Source organism: Desmodus rotundus, chromosome 6 (genome assembly GCF_022682495.2).
Source record: "Desmodus rotundus isolate HL8 chromosome 6, HLdesRot8A.1, whole genome shotgun sequence".
Classification (NCBI taxonomy): Eukaryota; Metazoa; Chordata; class Mammalia; order Chiroptera; family Phyllostomidae; genus Desmodus; species Desmodus rotundus.
This window is the reverse complement of record NC_071392.1, coordinates 4,604,406-4,624,382: the sequence shown is the minus strand read 5'-3', so window position 1 is coordinate 4,624,382 and position 19,977 is coordinate 4,604,406. Positions and strand designations below refer to the sequence as shown.

At 44.1% G+C, this 19,977-nt stretch overlaps 1 protein-coding gene across 5 annotated transcripts in view; it reads right to left on the bottom strand.

Moving 5' to 3' along the window:
* The window catches only part of IMMP2L (inner mitochondrial membrane peptidase subunit 2), a 614,910-nt gene that overhangs the window by 114,010 nt on the left and 480,923 nt on the right, over positions 1 to 19,977 (bottom strand). For all 5 annotated transcript variants that reach the window (XM_053926192.1, XM_045197291.2, XM_053926193.2 and 2 more), the window contains one exon: positions 19,719 to 19,821. In XM_053926192.1, coding sequence (XP_053782167.1) covers positions 19,719 to 19,821 — 103 coding nt within the window. The remainder of the gene's footprint in view (positions 1 to 19,718; positions 19,822 to 19,977) is intronic.

Below are 19,977 nucleotides of genomic sequence, written 5' to 3'. Positions count from 1 at the left end.
TCTATACGCCTACCTATGAATCAGAAGCCGTCATTTTGGAATTCTAAGAACGATGCCAATCAATTCCATTCCACCAAGTCTTTTTACCCTTAACTACTTTCTCTTCCATTTAACTATCCCACGTGACTTGATTCACTGATCACATCCATCCTTCTTAATGTGGCCATGTTCCTTCTGCTCAAGGGATATTTTCTAAGTTATCTCAATGTTTAAAGTTCTATATACTTAATATCTAAATATATTCATCTATTGTCATGCTATTTACCTAACATTATCAGGATATTCAATGATTTAGCCATTCTTATCCACATTAATATAAGGGCTTATATTTCAGTGTGTGAAATTTACATATCTGAAGATAAATTGTAGGTATTTCCTGCATTACTTATTACCTTAAGGGTCAAGAAGTGCAAACACATACTTCTTCATTCATTATTGGGTCCAGAAGCATTAACTGAATGAGTGAAAAGACAAATTCTGACAAACACTATAGTTTAACCATCCTCTTGAACTAAACATTAAGACTGAGACTTTCCTGAACTTTTTCAAAAACACATGTAAATATACTTCCTGTCCTCCAGCATTTTCACACCTTGTCCCAACTCCCAGTCTAGTCCTTCATTTCATTCTTACCCACAACAGTCAATCAGCATTTACTCCGTTCCATTTCTTAATTAGAAACAGTTGTTGGAAGTCCTGGCTGTGGCTGGTGTATTTTTACCTTACAAGTGCTTTTCTCTTGGACTTCCTGCGGATGGAATGTTCCTGACAGATGGTGGGCCTTCTTGAGATGGAAAAGGGGACTCTGCATATCAGTGCGAATCTGACAAGTGCCTTAATCACAAAAGACACTCTCTTTCCGAAGATAATCATCCAGGCAGTGCTGATGAACCCAAAGAGAAAGTCATCTCGGATACAGCCTTTTCTGAATTTTTCTCTTTTTGTTAATTAAGCAAGTTCACAGTGAAGGCAGCTTTCCATTTATAGCATTTACTGTGACCTCATTTCTGTTTCCAATGGGAGAAATAAAGTAAGAATCCTGCATTTATTCCTCCAATTATTTTTTTTCCAAGGAGCATGTGGGCATCAGTGTACTTAAGTATCAATTAAATACTAATACAAGGCAGAATTACTCCAAAATTCATCTCAGCACGTGAAGGTGCATCTGGCTATTGGGAGCTACAGGGATAAAAGGATAGGGAGACAGCAAATGCGTCTCCAAGAAATTCAATTAAAGGACTCTGGGCAGCAGAGATTTCTATAGCCCTTGGATAATATTTTTAAGGACATAATCGACGTTAAAAAAAATTAATAGCAAAGCCTGATCACAAATCCTTATCCACGAATATCTACTATATTTGTGGGTTTGGTTCAGATTTCAGGCTTTTTGCTTTTATGGGCCTGGAAGTAATGTATCTTCAGGGTAAAAGGAAGGAGAGAGGAAAAAACCAATTTCAGCACGAAGCCCGAGTGACAAAGGGACATGGAGACAAGCACAGTGTAAGGGTCACAGAAACGTCTGTGAGTAGCTACAGGGGTGGGAGCGAGGACCACAGCCTGAAGCAGTGGTCTGAGAATGCTCAGGTCTGAGAGAAGGAAGGCTGTCTGCACTGAGCACAGGGGACAGGGCCCGGCGCAGGGGACAGGGAGCCTCCTCCTCTGGGCAGATCCCGGGCCCTCTGCCACCTGAGCTCTGTGGGGCCAGCTTCTCTCTAACCCTCCCTTAAGGGTGCGTCACTGGTAGGTGGGCAGCTAGTTCAGCAGGAAACTAGAGAGAAGGGGAAGGATGGCTGAGCTGATGCAGTCGGGAAACTACAGTTTCACAGACACCCCAGGGAACAACCGGCCAGCTCCCCATTGCTGTGGTGAGGGAGACACATGAGGGGGAGATTCCTTGACTGAGGCACATGCAGTAGAAGCCAAAAAGGCCACCATAACGGGAAGGAGACAAACCTGGGAAAACCTGGGGAAAGATCAGACGGGATGAGGAACAAACAGGAAGACCCAGGGAGGAGGCTCATAGTGGAAGAAAGCCTGCTGCCTCCCAAGCCCAAGGAGATACAAGAAAGCTTCGCAAAGGCCCCAGCCTCCTGTTTGGCCGCCACATGGGGTGGCGTGCCATCGGCCTTGGTGGCCCACCAGCATGTAGATAGGGAAGGAGGCTCTGGGAAGTTAAGTAAGCCCAGGGTCAGCCTCCAGGCCTCAGGGCCAGTGATGCAGCTGTGGGTCCCGCTGACCCTCCTGGGCCTGGACTTCTTGAGCCCGGGAAGCTGGCAGCCGAAGGGCAACAAATGCAACCAGCCGCTGCCTGACTGGGGGGAAGTGCCTCGCCCAGGGCGGCTGCCTTTCCAAAGGCTCCCTCGTAAATCTTGTCATTGTGACCCAAATCCTCCTATTCCGGTGTCCCTGACACTCCTTTCCCGTGACACATGGGAGAACCTGTGCCCAGACCAGTGGTCCTCCCCGCTGTGAAACCGCCCCATTCCACCCTGTTCTTCTCAGAGCCTCCACTGTTCTTTCTAAAATAACCAGACACCAGTCTTAAGGATCAGTCTGAGCTGAGAAAAATAACAGGAAAGTTTCAAGACATTACCCTTTGGGGGGTATCTACATTTTACTGTGGGTTTCTCAGAGACACAAAGCTTTCACCCTAAAGGAATGAATCTCAAATCTAGAGCATCGCACATGAATGGATTTGTCCTTGAGAGATTCCAGGGTTCTCTAAATCAAACCACCAGCTACAGCAGGATGTTGTTTGTTTGGTTTTTTTATAAGAAGTTCAAAGAAACTTGAGTGAATGAAAAGAATTTTGAATTTGCATATAGCAAAGAAAGTATACTTCTACCTATGCTATTGGTTAAAGGACATTTTATTAACATGAGCTATTTTTATACACACCCTCCTCAACCAGTAACTCATTCACGGGGTAACTGATGATTACTATGTGAGTATATCCATCAGCTCAGGCTGCCAGAACTAAGTACCACAGGCTGGGTGGCTGCAGGAACAGAAATGTATTTCTCACCGTTCCAGAGGCTGGGAGTTGGAGGACAGGGTGCCTGCCTGGTCCAGTTCTGGTGGGAGCTCTGGTGCCTCTCTTATGAGGACACTAATCCACTCACAAGGGCCCCACAATCACGACCTCATCCACCCTTACCACCTTCTAATGGCCCCACCCACAAATAGAATCATGGGGCGGGGCTAGGGCTTTGACACATGGATTTGGGGAAGCCACAGTGCAGTCTGCAGCTCTGAGAGAAGGAACACTGTGAAAACATACCTCCAGAAAAACTCCTGAGCAACAAAATAACATAGGTGAACGTGGGGAGAGGATGGGTGAGAAATGAGAACGCAGTGATCCCCTCCCCCACATCTTATGATGCATTTTTATTGTAACAAGCTTCTGAGCAGCTCTCCTTCACCCTCATCTCCAGATGTCACTTCGGATCAAGCTGAATGGCAGTGCCCTTCCGTCCCAGGTGAAGAAAGCACCCCCCCCACCCAGGTTCCTCTGGGGCTTCTGTTGGGAAGCTCTTTATTCCAGGAGGTGAGCCTCAAGCTCTTCGTTTCAAACCTAAGCATGACTGCACTCAAGGGCCATTCTCTGAAGCTGGCTGGTTTCTGGAACGCCTGAACTCATTATCCTCACGTTGAGCTCTCTGAAGCTGACATTTCTCCGGCGCTCCAGCGCACTGTTCAGTCAAGGGCTGTCCCCCTAGGAGCTCCCCTGGGGCTTCAGGGGTCCAGATGAAAATAATCAACATACTGAGCAACAGCACAGAGCAATTAAGTGAAAGCAGCTGACCTTCCAAAGAGAGGCTCAAACTGAAAAACTTCTATCTGCCGTTCTTTTTATTGTAAATATAAGGATCCTCGTGAGTTAAAAAGAAAATGTCTACTGTCTTTCAAACTCAGTGATAAAGACAAGCACGAGGCACTGGATGAGCAAGGCTAAATCAAGCTGAGAAGGACACCTGGAATATATTATTTTGGCTAAGGACTTGTCTTTCTTATTCCCCCCAGCGGATTTGTTTTGTTGGAAACAAAAGCAGCAGGAAATTCGTAGATTCAGTAATTACAGCAATAGTAGCTATGCTGGATCAAGACAACCCTCTGAGCTAGTTTAGCCACCAGAACCAAAGCCTATCCCCCAAGTCTAACAGCAGCCCGGTATGTTATAGAGTTACAATTTTAACAATCACATCTGAGCCCAGGGGGGTTGGGGGTTCAAAGCATTGTACTATTATTGCATTTTGTATTCCAAACTAGCTCAGTCAAGACATTCACTAAGCCTTCGAGTGGTGGGCTTCGCACTAGACACAGAGGTTACTGAGACATTTTCTGTCTTCAGGAAATCTCTCACAGCAGCATATATGAAGCGGCCCAGGGCAGGCGCCGCTCTGTGCACACAAGCAGACTGCCACGGCCTTCCAGTACTTCATTTCGGTGAGCGGAAGACCCCGCTAGGCATTGTGTTTGGTACTTTTTATAGGCGCCATTTTCCTCGAATCAACTGGCCTATCTCCCTTACTCTTGCTGCAATTGAATCGATTTGTTTTGGAAAATAGCCACATTTTAACAGTCCCAGAATTAAATGCAAACACAAACTTCTAAAACAGAAACAAAATTCCCAGAAAAGAAAAAAAAAAAGAAGTAAAGGAGACTCCAATTATTGTCCTAATCTCTTGAAAAAGGAAGCTCTAAGTTTGCCTAAGACAAGAATATTCTCTCCAGGTACCGCAATCACCTTTACCATTTTCACAATTTATACAGTCTCCTCAGTTTTGCTGCTCACACGTGAACTGCTTGAGTAAGTCACAAAGGGCGGGCTTCCTGCTCCTGGAGCTCAGGAACACCAGTGGGTGGGTGGGTGGGAGCACCTGCCGGCGGGGCCATCAAAACCTCTACCAGAGAAACTATATACTTAAGTAACCCTCTCTCCCGTTTCTTCCATCCAGTGTCCCAGTTGAAAGTCTAATTCTCTAAATTCAAATAATGTATAAATTATCTGAAACTAATTACATTTTTCAAATTGCTACAAAAATAGAGAGGGCAAGAGTGTGCACCAGTGTAATAAAAATGAGAATGTTTACCCCATAGAATGAGATGGGTCTGAAGTTCCACTCTATCTGCATAATCAACAGTCCAGAAACAACCCCGAGCCTTCACAGTACCACTGAACTCAGTTTAAATGCTACGTGAGAGCAGCCAAAATGACAAGCCAGTGCACTAGTGAATCCAGTGCATCCGCTTGACTCAAATACTCGCTGAAACGCCGCTTTCTCAAGCCCGTACACGTCTTGCTAATCAGGGTCTGAAGGAGGCCGGGAAACCTCTATTTTTAACAAGCACCCCGGGGACATGGCACGCACACTAAGGTATGGCAGACGCTGCTCTAAGATGTGAGTCCAGGATAATAAGGATTCTGTTTAGATGAGAATGGGATCAGAGCTTCGGCCCCACCCTTTTACTACCCTCCCAGAGAGATCGTTTACGCCCAGATTTCAGGTGGTCCAGTACTGAACTGGGCTTTGCCTTCTTAACATCCCACTGGTATCTTAAAAGCACCGATAGCTTATAGTTCTTTACTGGCTCTCTAGATAAGGAAGGAATTCTTTTGTGTCCCCTAAGATTCCTATCACCCCACTTCTACTCTGTCCCTCTTCCAGGGTTCAGCCAGTCTGGGCCACTGACCCGTTACAAAAGCCCTGGCAACACCTAAAATAAACCCTTGCCTTAGCCGTCCATCCTTGCTTGTCCCATTTGCTTTGAGTGAATCATCATCTGGTTTTGGGGTTTTTTTGTTGTTTTTTTTTTTATTAGCTTTTATTGTTAGTTTAGACTATGAATTTTTTCAGGGCAAAGAGCTATTTAGTTGAGCTTTATTTTACTATTCCCAATTATCTTTTGTATTTAAAAAACTTGAGCTTTATGGAGGTATAGCTGACAAACTAGGAAGCGGTCCATCGCATCGACATTGGCACAAGGGGCAGGGTCTCCTCCCTTCTCACGGTGGAGCAATATCCCACTGTACGCACACAGCACGTCTCCTCCACCCGCCCCTCCGTGGCCGGACACTCAGGCTGCCCCTCTGTCTCGGCTGTTGCCAGGAATGCTGAGTGCATCTGGGGAGTGCACATCTCTCTTTGACGTCCTGTCTCCATTTCCTCTGGATACCCACTCGGGAGCGGGATGTGGACCAACCATCACCACATGTTTTTAAGGTGGAAATCATCTCACTCTCCAGTCTCATCCAATGCTCCCTGCAGAGGGCATCACACCACAAGCCTCCTTCTGGTTTCTGCTGGCCCCTGGGAGCACACGTTAGTCTGCTGTCGCCAAGGATGTCCTTTCGTGTACTCCCACTAGCTTCTGATCTCTGAGCGGGGAGGCTCCCGCGAACTGAGCTCATTCGCCAAACAGAAACTCACTCACATCCACTTAACCCAGGTGGAGGAAGGGCCTAGTTTGAGCAGGCACTGCTTTCCAGCAGCGTCACTGGTCTCGTGAAGCTTAATTTCTAGTTAAGGAGATGCAACGGAAAAAAGAAAGTAAATAGAGAAATGAAATAATATAAGATAGCAGCAAGAGGTATGGAGAAACCAACATAGTAATGACAGTGATGGCGGACAGGTACGTGCATGCTCCAATTTAGACCGTATACACAGAAAAACCTCCGAAATAGGGAAAAGAAGGAGCCCACTACACAAAAACCTAAGGGAAGAGAATTCAAGGAAGATGAGTTACTACAAAAGACCTCCAGCTGCTCAAGGGACAGAAGGAAGACCAGTGTGGTGCAAGCAGAGAGAGAGCAAAATGCAGGGGGCCCGTGGTGTGAGGTCCCTGAGGGCCATGGTCAGGTGAGTCCGAGAAAACCTTTTGGAGGAGGTTTTAAATTCTAACAGCAACAGACAGCTGCCGAAGTGCTTCATGGGGGAAGGGGGCCTGGTTCAAGGGCAAGATGAGCCAGCCGCTATCTAAATACTGGAACTAAGAGTAGGGAGGAGAGGCTGTAGTTAGATGCTCTAGGCGTGAGCTGTGATGATGGCTTGAATTGGGGAGGCAGCGGTGGGAGGCAAGGGAGCAGATGAGCTTGGGGTACAGGGCTGTGGCCAAGCTCACAGGCCTCAATGAGTGGGCAGAGGCGGGAGTGATGCAGTGAGAGACCAGGGAGGCCTCTGATTCTTTGGCCTTTGTAACAGGGGAGATGGTGACGCCGTCTACGATGACGGGGAAAGTCTGAGAAAATAAAATGGGGTGGGAAGGAAGGGAACAGAGTATCACGTTAGGCATGCTACTGAGCATCCAAGTGTGTTAAGACCTGGAGACAGAAATCTGAGTGCCAATGCACAAAAACATCACTTGCAGACATGGGACCAGTTCTCTTAGGGAGAGCTTTGTGGAGAGCTTTGCGTTCAGGAGGGAGCTCGGGCTGCGCCAAACGAGAGGGCTGGCAGAGAAGGATGGAATGCCAGGGGCCTGGAAAAAAGGCCGGTGGCCTGTGTAGCAGCAAAGAGGCTCAGGGTGGAAGATGCTCAGAGCGCTGGAAAAGAGGACAGGGTCCACCAGATGGAATGCTGCTGGAAGGCTGAATAAGAGGAGCACAGGGAAAAGCACACTGGTTTTGGCAACGTGAAAGTAACCCCGACAAACCTGAGCCAAGTGAATGCACCGCCCCGTCAAAGCCCAGGCATGTACCCAGCTGAGCGGCCAGAGAAAGCTGTGGAAGAGGTAACAATGGTAAAGGGAAAAGGGGAGGATGAGAAGAACCTCTTCCCCCAGTTTCAGAACTGCAGCTGCTTCTAATCGTAGACAAACGACAGCGAGACATAAATGTCATACAGGAACGACCAACAGTACAATAGTTAAAAAACAACGAGACATACTATCTGACACACATTAAATCAATCTATATTTGGACTTAGAATCTATGCACGTGGGATAATCATGTTAGTATTACTCCCAATTCAGAAGACATAAGGAGATTTTTTTTAAAGACTTTAGAATTAATTATCTAACAAGAGCACCCAAGCAAAGCTGCCTGCTAACACAGCCGCTGTGTAAGGTACTCCACGGAGTACCCACTTCTCCTCCCTCTGTCCAGAGCAAAACTGCCAAAAAGCCAAGGATGAATCCCAGCCTCCCCGGTGTTACACAGCCCACATCGCCCTCTGTCACTTACAGTGCTCTGCACTTGGACCTGCAGAGGTTGCCGGCAGAGAGCAGAATCTCAAAGCCACATAAAGTCATAACCCCTCCTCTTAGAATCTATTAGTCTTTTCTGGCCCTGCTCCCACCGCAACCACAGAACTCCATGCTGTTTTTCGAGTGAGTCACGCTGCACAATTTCCAGTTGACTGCCCCACGGAGGGATGGCACCACACGAAATGAAGCCCATGTCAACTGTGGAGGCAAGTGAGCCTGCTGGCCTGCCTCTGGCGGTCTGCTCGGCTCTGACTTCTGCTAAGTGACCCGGGGACCAGGCTGGCTTCCAGAGCTTGGAAGGCTCAGCGAGTTGCCAGGGTGAACAGGGCTCTTTCATGATCAAATAATTCTTAGCCAATTCTCCAAATTACTTCCCAGGAGGGAATTTCTCAAAGTGTGGTCCTGTTTCCACATCCACCTGGTCACTGGGACTGTCCAAATAGCAAAACAAGAAAAGCAAATCCCAAAGCCCCACTTCCCTCGGGTCCACCAACAGCTCTGAGGGGCGGACCCAGGCCCCTGCATCTGTGCCAACGCTGGAGCCCCTCCTTTAGTTCTCATGGTTCAAAGCACTCTCCCAGCACCAGCCGCCACTGCCTTCGGGCACAAGTGAGGGGACTGTGTGATACTTTGGGGGAGCCATCACCGCACACGTAATTGCTCTGCCAGCCAGGTGATCTCTACTGTCCTGTTATTTCTTCCTTCTCTGATGATGCTAAGTGGAGGAGAAAGACTCATGCCACGTTTATAGAGTTGAAAGTAACATTTGCAAGAGATGGTCTCTTTGTCTCTCTGTTTTCCTCCCTTCCAGTCTCCCTCTTTGACTCTCTGCAAGGTAATCAGACTTCCTCCTTTGGAGGAAAGGGAGAGGAAAAGAGTTGGAGCGCAGGGGAGGTGCAGACTCCCAAGGCAGAGGGAGGGGCTGCTGCTGCGGGTAAAAGAAATCAGGGGCTGAGAACACGGAATGCACGATGAGCTGGGAAGACACTGTAATTTATTCTAGGCCCAGTCTACGTTGCATTGAGCAGGAAGAATATACGGAGTGATTTTGCATGCATCTGTAAGCGTCTCTGCCTTGCATGATTCGTGATGGTTTGGGCTGGTTTATTTTTAAACTGGACGCAAGTTATAGAAAAGCCCATTTGAACAGATACACTAATCAAAGGATCGTGGTAATTAATAGTGCCCATGGTCCTGTCGGAGCCTTTCAGGGATTAAAAACAGAGAATTAAAAAAAAAATAATGTTATAAAAAGGGCAACCTTCCTGAACATAAAGGATCATGATATATCAATTAGGGTAATGGCCTTATACTCAGGACTACCCTATTTAAATCCTTTTCATGGTTTTCTTTAAAATGCTGAATACTCAATTTACTTTGCTGAGACAAAGAAAAGGTATTGTGGATAATGAACTCCAAATGGATTAGGAGTGAGACAGTTAGAGGTAATGAGAGGGTGGCAAGCACTTAATACAATTTCACACTAATGTAACACTGTTACAGGGAGCCTGACCTAAGGACTGTAAAGAGACTTCCCTGCAGACAAACACTAGTCCCTCCTAAAGGGGGAAACACTTCAGCTAAAGCATGGGAGCCCCTCCACCCCCCACCTGCCCAGTTAAGATATAGAAAAGTATTATGTGCCTATAATAAAACCAAATAAGAACTCACTCTGGAAAATTTATTTAAGATCTTATAGAGTATACTTTTGTGACTCCATAGCATAATACTATTTGAAAAGATATAGTGATTTAACTTAACCAGCAATGTCCATCTGGGCAAAAAAGGGTTATTTGAATCCCATGCACTTCAAAGAACGACCTTTGAAATGGCCTTCCCATCGGGCTCTGTTAGATTTCAGCCAGTGCAGGGCCATGCGCTCAATCTGGGAACACAAGCCTGGGGAACCGTGCCTTTCGATTCCAAGAATCCATTCATTTAATGCCGTTGCCATCCCCTCTTCAGTCCATAAGTTTTCTTTGTTTGAAAGACTGAACAAATACCTATGCTTTTGTTTTGGGGGGGTTGTTTTTTAATGTCAGAAGAAACACACAATTAAGTTTGTTTTAAAAGCCTCTGGACCAAATGTTTTAAGATTAGAATTTTTCCTTGGCCAGAGTCAACATAATTCCTTAGTGACTTGTAGAAATGACATCATTTATCATCTTATTATGTTTTTTGAAGTGAAACTTAGTTTCTATGAACAACCTAAATGCAATTATGGCTCATTTGAGAGCAATGTTTTGCTGCCGGCTGCTTCCCAGTAAATAGGAGGCAGATCGGCTTGAAAGCCTTTGTGGGAAAAAGGCACACACGTCACAAGCAGGGACCTTTAAGTAGCTTCCAGCCAGTTTGCTTGCAGCCCTTCAACTACAAATACAATCGCTGGAGGTCAGAGTGAAACTTTAGCCTCATGCGGCTTTTAGCAAAAGTAGATCCTAGTTAACAACTATCTTTGTTACATCAGGCGTCTTGATCAAAGCGGTAGGACTGATATTCCATAACTTGATGAAGCCTCACAATTCCCCTCCCCTTCCACTGATCTCACCCTAATTTCATTCCTCAATTGCAATATGCTCATTTTAATACAGTGATTTCATTGAGAGAAGTGGTTAGTTAATACAAGCAGAAACTGATCGTTTCTTTTAAAAACACATTTTAATTAAAAAATATATCATATAGCCCTGGCTGGTGTGGCTCAGTGGATTGAGTGCCAGCCTGTGAACCAAAGGGTCGATGGTTCAATTCCCAGTCAGGGCACATGCCTAGGTTGTGGGCCAGGTCCCCAGTAGGGGGCACATGAGAGGCAACCACACACTGATGTTTCTCTCCCTCTCTTTCTCCTTCTCTTCCCCCCTCTCTAAAAATAAATAAGATCTTTTAAAAGAAATTTTAAAAATATATAGATTTACACTTAATAACTGTAAATAACAACAATAATGAAAGAGAAAAAGTTTAAACCTGCTTTTCTGTCATCCAGTTTAATAATCAAAATGTTTCCTTTTCCCTGGTACAGTTCCTTCTCACTCACTGCTACAGTCTAGGAATTGCCTTTACCTTCTGAGTCTCGGGGGAACTTCAGACAGGGAGCAGAGGGGCAGTGAAACAGGTGCATAGGACACCAGCTATCAGGGATGCCTAGTGCAGGAGAACAGAGTTCTGATGGATTAGCCCCAGCCTGTAAGTTCCCGGGGAGTCAGGAGCAAGCCTCTCTTGTCCCTCCCCCAGTCACGACCGCGGTCCAATCACTAGGAGGCAGCCCAGTTCTCGTCAGTCAGTCAACACTGGTAGCCCAAGTATCAGTCCAAGTAGTTGGCAAACTAAGGAAGCCTGGAGACATCACTTTGTCCCCTCCATCCATCTCTTGGTCCTCCACATAAAAATGACCACCTAAATACCATTCCGACTTGCGTTCCTCCTGCTCAATTTTAAAGTTTGATCATTCGGAGCTGAGCGTGAAGGCAGCTGAGTGTTTCAGCTGGCAAACTTCTCTGACAGATGCGGTGAGTTAATTCGGGGCAGCAGGATCTGATACATATTCAGGCAAGTTTTGGTTCCTAAGGACCCTCAAATTGGTCCACTTCTTCATATTTTTATACTGTCACCTTAGTCTATGGCCTAATCATCTCCCACCTGAACCAATACTATTATCCAGTAATTGCGTTCTCTACCTGCAGCCTACTGGCAGTCTAAACTTTCAGTCCCAATTTTCCCAAATCAGTCTGGCTGACAGGCCTCTTCTGATTACCCTCTTGTCCAGAAATGTAAAGGGCTTTCCAGTGCCCCTAAATCTGCACGTACGTAGTTCAGGACACAAATTAATGCAGACCGCCCCGACTCTTTACAGGAACCCGAACTCGCGACCTGTATCTAGACTTATTCTTATAAAAATACACAGTAAGACTTAATTAATTATTTAAATACTTAATGATTCAGTTTATTTAAATAATTTGATTTCATTTTTACGTTCATTAGTAGCCATTTTTGTTTCGCCTTTAGATTTTGAAAGGTACTCTTGATGTTTTACCAAAAAATTTAGAAAATTTTGAAAAAATGTACTTTGTAACTTTTTACATTTACTTTTCATTTACGTTTTGATAAACATATCTGATTTTCTATACTCTTAATGCAATTAAAATTACTATAATCCTTTATATAATTATTATAAATTAAATGCAAATTGTGTAGAAATCTTTACTGTAACAGCGATTTTGCAGAAATGAAGGTCAGAAAATTTTTATGAATAAGCATATAATAATTTATGAGTTATAACTGCTTATATGAGATTACTCTTTCCAACATCACAGGCCTTTCAGCAGGATATTCAGACTCAGTAAGGATAATTAAATTCAGTCATTTTATATGTTTCCTGGTTTTAGCCATGTAAGGGTATATTTATTATTTTAAGAGAAAGGGACATATATCATTTGACGGTCTGTTAACTTGACATAGCTGTTAACACATTTAGATAAGGCAATGTGGACCCCCACGCCCTAGCCCCGCAGACGTCGGGGGAGACTTGCTGTGAGTGATATGCAGCTGCTGATGCCAACTTTGAATATTTTTGCTTATGTGGTAGTTGAATATGTTCCATTGTGTTCCAGACATAGAAGGTGTAAAGCCTAATCCAAGGAACACCTGTGTACCCATCCCCCTGCTTAGGCAGTAAGAGCGTACCTGCTCAGCCCTCCCCAGTCACCTCCATTCCATTCCCTTCCAGAAGTAATCACTGTCCTGACGTTTTTACAGCTCTCTTGAATGGCAGATTCTATAAAAGTGGACTTGCTATTTGTCGATGATGTCCAGACATGGTTTATTATTGCATGTGATAGCTCTTTACGCTACTAGTGCCGTTGAAGACATTTCTGCAGGTTCTTTTTGGTTTCCTAAGTAGGCAATCACATACTTGGGAGAGAGGATAACAGTTTGGAATCTTTCTTTTCAACCTCTTCCTGGCCTTCACCTGTACTGGCAATGTCCGTTTTAGCACAACGCTGAACGGAAGTGGTGAGAATGGACCTTTTCGTCTCGTTTCTGATTCAAATCTTCAGAAGGCTTCTAACATTTCTATGTTAAGCATGACAGGTGCTACAGGCTGATGATATTGTTTTAAGAAGTGGCATGATGTGATCAAAGGTCTTTTCAGCAAAACTCTGAGGGACAGGAGGAGGGGTGGGAGCAGAGTCACCCAGGAGTCACGTGCGAGGAATCACTGTTATTTATACTAAAGCTACAAGGTCTGTGATGTCCTGTCCGGAGAACACACCAACAGCTCGGCTTCTCAGCACAGCAACAAAGAACTGCATTGGATTCACCAAGGCAGACGCATTTCAATACACCCCAGAGCCGCAGGAGCCTTACGAGAAACAGTACTTAACACTGGTGACTGTGGCCATTATGGGCCCCGCCTACGGCTCCAGGCCACAGGAAACCGCCACCAGGGCTGCTTTAAATTCTCCTGCCAGTCGTTTAGGTAAACATACCCAATAGGATGTTGGCACAAAGCGAAGTCATCTTTAATATCACACAATAAGCTTCAGGAAAATTAAAAATTTCCAAGGAAAGTTATCTCCCGGGAGCTTAGCCAAAAGAGAAGAGTCATTTACATAGTTTGGTGTTTGCATAGGAAGAAAAGTGGAGAGCAATTACCCAGCAAATATTTCGTAAGTAGATATCCATTTAAATGAGGTGATTCAATCTCAGCCCTTGATTCCCTGTATCCTCAGTGGCAGGCCCTCCCTGCTGGTGTCATCCAGGCAAAGTGAGAGCCGATTTTTTCCCCACTTTTGACCCCCTTGGATGGTCCATTTTATTTTCCCTATGCACTCAACCACTTGTGTCTTACAAATAATACGGGTTTTTCGACCTCATTTTTTTTTAAGTTCTGAGATCTTATAAAATGGCTAAATTAATAACATCGCCCATATTGAAGTAAATCTTGGCTCCTGACCCCCTGGCAGGGAATATACATTTCTGAAAAACGAACGTGCCTAATTTTGTAACTACACAGCCCACAGGAATAGTGGCTGCCATAGTAATGAAGTCTAATGACAATTCTGCTGACATTTCTCCTCTCTGAAAATGAAATCATGTGGAAAATGATTTCTACACGAGCAGAAAGATAAAGACGCCAGACAGAATTTGATCTGGTGAAAATGGAAGCTGAGAATTGTCTCTGCTCTCGGGGTGGGTGGGGGGCGGTGATAATTAATTACATCACCACTATTTCTGGCTGCCATTGTCTTCTCATGCTCTCTTTTTAAAGTGATACGCTTTTTTGTTATCGTTGTCGATGTCCTAACTGTAGAGTAACACCTCCAACTAAAAGCGATGCTGACCCTGAGCGACTATGGGCTTCTTTTGGCAGTTCAGGCATTTCTGTATTTAGAATATTGCTCTAGAAAATGGGGGTTTTTTTCTTCTGAGAATGACCTCTCTTGATTATGCAGATATTTTAATTATGGATTATTAGTTTTGACCTTCTTATGAAGTGCATGCCTTTGTCATGTCTATGCCAGCCCAAAGAAAATCATACCTAAACACAATATGTGAGGTTGCTGGTTTCCAGCACGGTCTAAGGGAACTCCGAGAAACATCCAGAAAAACCCCAAGGTAAGGTTCTGTGGTGTGGAGATCCGTAGGACTGTTGTTACCATTAACTGCACATAAAATATAGATTGTTGTAGTTCCCAACAAAATGCTTTAATGAACAAAAGCATGTTCTACAGGAAAATAAGAAAATAGGACCAATTAAAGTCTAAGCATCATTTTTCAAAGAAAATGTAGATGGAACACTTCATTTGGATCCTCTCAACACAGTCTAATGACCTTTTTCTTTATTTGAAAATGGCTGATTTTAAATAAAAGTTGCCCTAGCTGCTCGAGAGAATTTACACAAGGGAAATGCTACACTTCAAAAATAAACCAAAGGAAATGTCAGTTCATTCGCACGCACCCATGAAACTGTCCTGTACAGGACAGGCGAGACGCTGCCTGGGCAGCTGGAGCCCATCAGCCAGCCCAGACATGACCTGCTCCATTCACAAAACGTGCGGAATCTAGGGTATTTCATGCAGTAGAACTTATCCAGTTGTTTTTAATCTCACCCATTTCAGAATACTGTTTCACCAAACGCTCCTAGGAGATTGCATCGTTTTCTCCTGTGGGTTTTCAGCACACGGTTTCCACTCCTGTGAGTGGCCCGTGCTTGCCTCGCACAGAGATCACATGCTGTACCGCAGCTGTCTGGTGACTCGTCTGCCTCCCCTCTGGGCTCTCCCCGCTCACAGGCAGGGCCTGTTTCTCAGTCCTTGCATCTACCGACCCTCTTCCTTGCTCCTCCTAGGCATCGGGGAGGCTCTTAACCGTGACAGAAGACTCACTGGTTCGGTGCTCATCACCCATGACTTGAATTTCTGCCCATGTCATCTCTGAATCTTAAACGTCTCCCAAAACTCCGCCCCCCAATGCCACGCTTCATCATATGGTCTCAAGAATATCAAAACTTCCAATTCTTCCTCTTTCTTTCACCAAATTGTATCTCTGAGAATACTCTTGTGCAGCCCTGGTTAATCATATACTGTGATTTCATTTTTTTACCAAAAATGCATAAAGCCGGGAAAAATTTAAAAGCAGGCACAACTACATGGTAAACCTCCTAAAAAGTTCATTTCCCACATGTCTCCCCTAAACTAGCCACCTCTGTCCAGTTAATGCACCCTGTGTCCCCTGATCCCTTCCACCCATCAGAACCCAGGCCAAAATCAAGGTGGGAAACAAGTTAATGCTAAAAAGTGTCTCGAAGACCTAAATGAAAGGCTTGCATGGTATAAAAACATAAACTTTATTTTTCCTGTCCTTCACTTTTTCACAAGTTTTTTTAAAGTAAAACTCTTTGAATTTCATTACATTCAAAAGAAATACTATAGAATTTTACTCTTCATTTCAATGTTTTCTCATATATCATCACTTTCAGACCATCAGCTCAGTTAAATATAAGTAGCATTTCTAAGATGCATGTACTCAAAAACTATCATCCAGCAGGCACATTTGCTTCAAGAAAACATCTAGGGAGCTAATATTTTATCTAATTAGGTATCCATAAAACAAATGACGAGATCTTTTCCGAAGACTCGGAACTCAGGAGAATTCCTACTGAGTGTCAAGTGCAGCTCCGGTCTCAGAAAGAGGCACTGCCTCAGGCACGGTTTCCGCGCACAAACTGTTCGGTTCTGCTTCACGGTTCTTGGACACGAATTGTTCACAAGGCGATACGATGGCCATGAACCTAAGAACCTAAGTACTTTTATACACCTTGGAAAGCTTATCTCTGCCTTGAAATATTTAAGGACAAGATCCGCCCCCCTGCACTGTCCTTTGTTCAGTGAAGTAAAATAAATTATTTTAGATACTAAATAACTAGAGTCTCTACGAGAACATTTATTCCTCGCAACAAATCGGTATACCGCAAACAGTGAAAGTATAACATCTCAGTGGCTCATCACTTAAAACTAGATAAAAACGATGGACCATCAAAGACAGAAAATACGCAACCCAAACGGAGGCCACAGGAGTCACATTTGTGTTTCTACCGACAGGAATGAACTGAATAGAATGTTTCAAATATAAGTGCTGGAATGAATATTTATAATAAATGGAAGAAAGGAACTACAGCATACCTTTGTAATTGAAGCAGAGTCTGCGAATTTGAAATAATTAAAAATCACTCTCTGAGAAATCACTATGCACAGTTATGCGTATATACCAAACAAGCAGAGAAATCCACCAATATTTAGTCTAAGCAGTTCATCTGGGTGCTGGCAAATAACAACACAGCTACGATAAACAACGTTTCACTGTCCTTGACATGGAAGTAGGGATGGTGAAGGGAAAGACCCTGACTTGGTTCACAGAGCCAAGAATTACAAAGAGAGGAGCTTATCCAATACTCTAAGCAACCATAAACCTACATTACAGAATCATCAGGTATCTTCAATATATAATCCAGTAAATGCACTGAAAAACACTTCCAGGAAATTATCATCATTTTGAAGAACATTTACAAAAGGTATTTCTCATATTAAGAGTCTAAGTAAAGTCATATATTAGTGAATTGATATTACGAGAAGATAGGACATTTCCTATCACTGTGTGATGAAGATATGTTCACGAAGGTTGGGACCAAGATAGTCCATGAAGATACATTCATAATCGGAACATTTCCTATCCAGCCTCTCTCCCTCTCTCTCTCTTTCACACACACTCACACACACACACACACACACACACACACACGACGTGCTCATTTTATCAATTGTTTATTTAAGATGGATTCAGGGTAGAGAAAATGTTTCCATTTAGACATGAGGAAATGCACACCATACAAACTGAGGGACTGATGAGGTCTGTAACCAAGATTACCTGGTTTTGGGTGTTGTTATAACGTATCTGAAACTACAGACACTGCGGTGGCAAGTGTCTGTAGTTTCTTTCCACAGCGGCCTCACAGCAAGGTAGAAGGACCGGTGTGGGAACTTGTTCTGTTGTGATGGAGTCTATTACTATCACTTAATATCGCTATTTTAAATTCATATTCCATTATTAATCTCTCACTCATAAAACTATGTAATCCCATCTAGGACCTACATAAAGAGGCAATAAGCCAAATCAGAAACGCAAATTCAAATATTAAGAAATAAATAGAAAACAGTAAGTAGTTTTGTGCCTCAGACTCATACTATTGGTTCGAGGTATAATAAAAAAGTAGATTTCCTTTAAAAACATGATGTAACCCAAATGGAAGTTAAGTGCTACACACAATACATTTGTCAATGTGTCGCATACTATAGTTTTTTAGTGTAATAAACACAATGAAACTGTCCTTCACACATGGTTCTCGCCTTCCCTCTCTTTTCTTAAGATGAGGTGACAGAATATTTCCACACCTGATACCCTCTCCCGTGTGAACTCATAGTTCAGCGGTTCCAGGTGACGTGCAGAGAACCCAGAAGAGGGGCTCCGAGGACTGGACACAGGGCGGGCCATGGGCACCGAAACCCCCTCCTTCCCTCTCCCAAACGAGAACACAGGTGGAATAAGGTGCACTAAGGGCAATACAAATTATAGAAATAAGATTTCCCTGGCTAATTTATTCATAAAGAAAAAGCAAACCAACCTCAAACTTTTGTCATACACCCTGCAACTCCTAACAAAACATTTTTTAACATTCCATTTCAGAGTCAGTACAAATGAAAACCCAAACTAATGTGAACTAACGTTTTTAATGTGGACGTGGTCCAAAATGTGATACATTAAACAGATTTAATCTTATGGATGAGGGAGAAACGAAAGTGCTTTAGGTGATTTATTTTCACTTTCAAGTTGTTACTGACTTTGCTCACAGAAATCACTTCCATGCTACAGGTGACGCAAAGCACTTCTGATCGGCTCACCCCACCGTTGGGTACCCTGCAAAAACTAGACTGTACTCTTCTAATAATTACTACTCAAAAGCAAAAAAGACCTTAGACGCTTTTATCATCATTGCAACTAGAAAAAAAGAAGCAGGGGCCGTCTTCTAAACATTTTTCTACTTACCCCGAATTCTGATCCAATCGCATCTCTAATTGTGCTTTTAGCCCAAAGGGAGTCAGAGAGACCGCACTTGAGAGACGGCGATGCGGTCCCTCATACGGCAAAGGGGACCGTCATACAGATGCTGTCGAAAGTCAGTTTTAGGCAAAACCATGTAGATACATTATTTTTGCAAACCTATCTTAGGGTGTTCAATATTAACTTACACATGAATATTAAGCATAGACAGGACTCACTTGAGGAAAGTCTAATGGGTGAAGATCCACATTTTTAAACAGACACAGGTCGCTAGCAATCAGGTGCAATTTCCATGCACTAGAAGTTTCTCTGCTTTGTATAATGATTCATGAAAGGGTTCATAAGCAGGGAATTTCTGTACATATTCAAAATGAAAAACCATATATGAAATACCAGTTTAGTCACATAGTTTATGTACCATGAACTTGGCATAAGGAACGCCTGCATTTCTGCTATAAATTAAATGCTGACAAAATGTTACTTACCCATGTGATTTCCATGATACTTGCGTTTTTAACAAATGATGTAGAAAACTAATGCCTATAGGTCTTTTCCACATTACATCAGTTGAACAGCTGAGAAGATAAGGCACCAAGCCGTTCCATGGGGGGAAACGACTCTCCCATTGGGCCGGCAGTCAGCTGGAAGGCTCTTTGCATGCTTTATGGAAGCACCCGTGTTCTTTTCTATGAAACACACACACACACACACACACACACACACACACACACACCCAATGGCTTAGATGACCTATCTAGGACACTTGCAAGGACGTCTTCAAATGTAAATCATTTCCCTGTAAAGTTCATGATCGCTCTTGGCCAGATTACTTGAGCAAACAATCTGACACACTTCTGTTCCTCCCTGTGAATTCCCATGACACCAGCGATGGGGCGACTTACCGGCCCGAAAGCGTTGCTGTCAAAGCTGTGACCGTGATGGTCGCCCTCCACCCAGATGTGGCCGCGCGGTACCTTGACGTAGCGGTTCTTGTGACCGATGGTTCTGGGAAGAAACAGCACAAGCAAGGAGGTGAGAACAGCCAAGAGATCAAGCAGCTGGGCACGCAAGGCGAGGACGGCAAAAATGCCGTGGTGGAGATGCCAGCCGTCCTTGAGGGCTGACCGGGAGGCATCACCAAAGCCTCCATGGGAAGGAAGG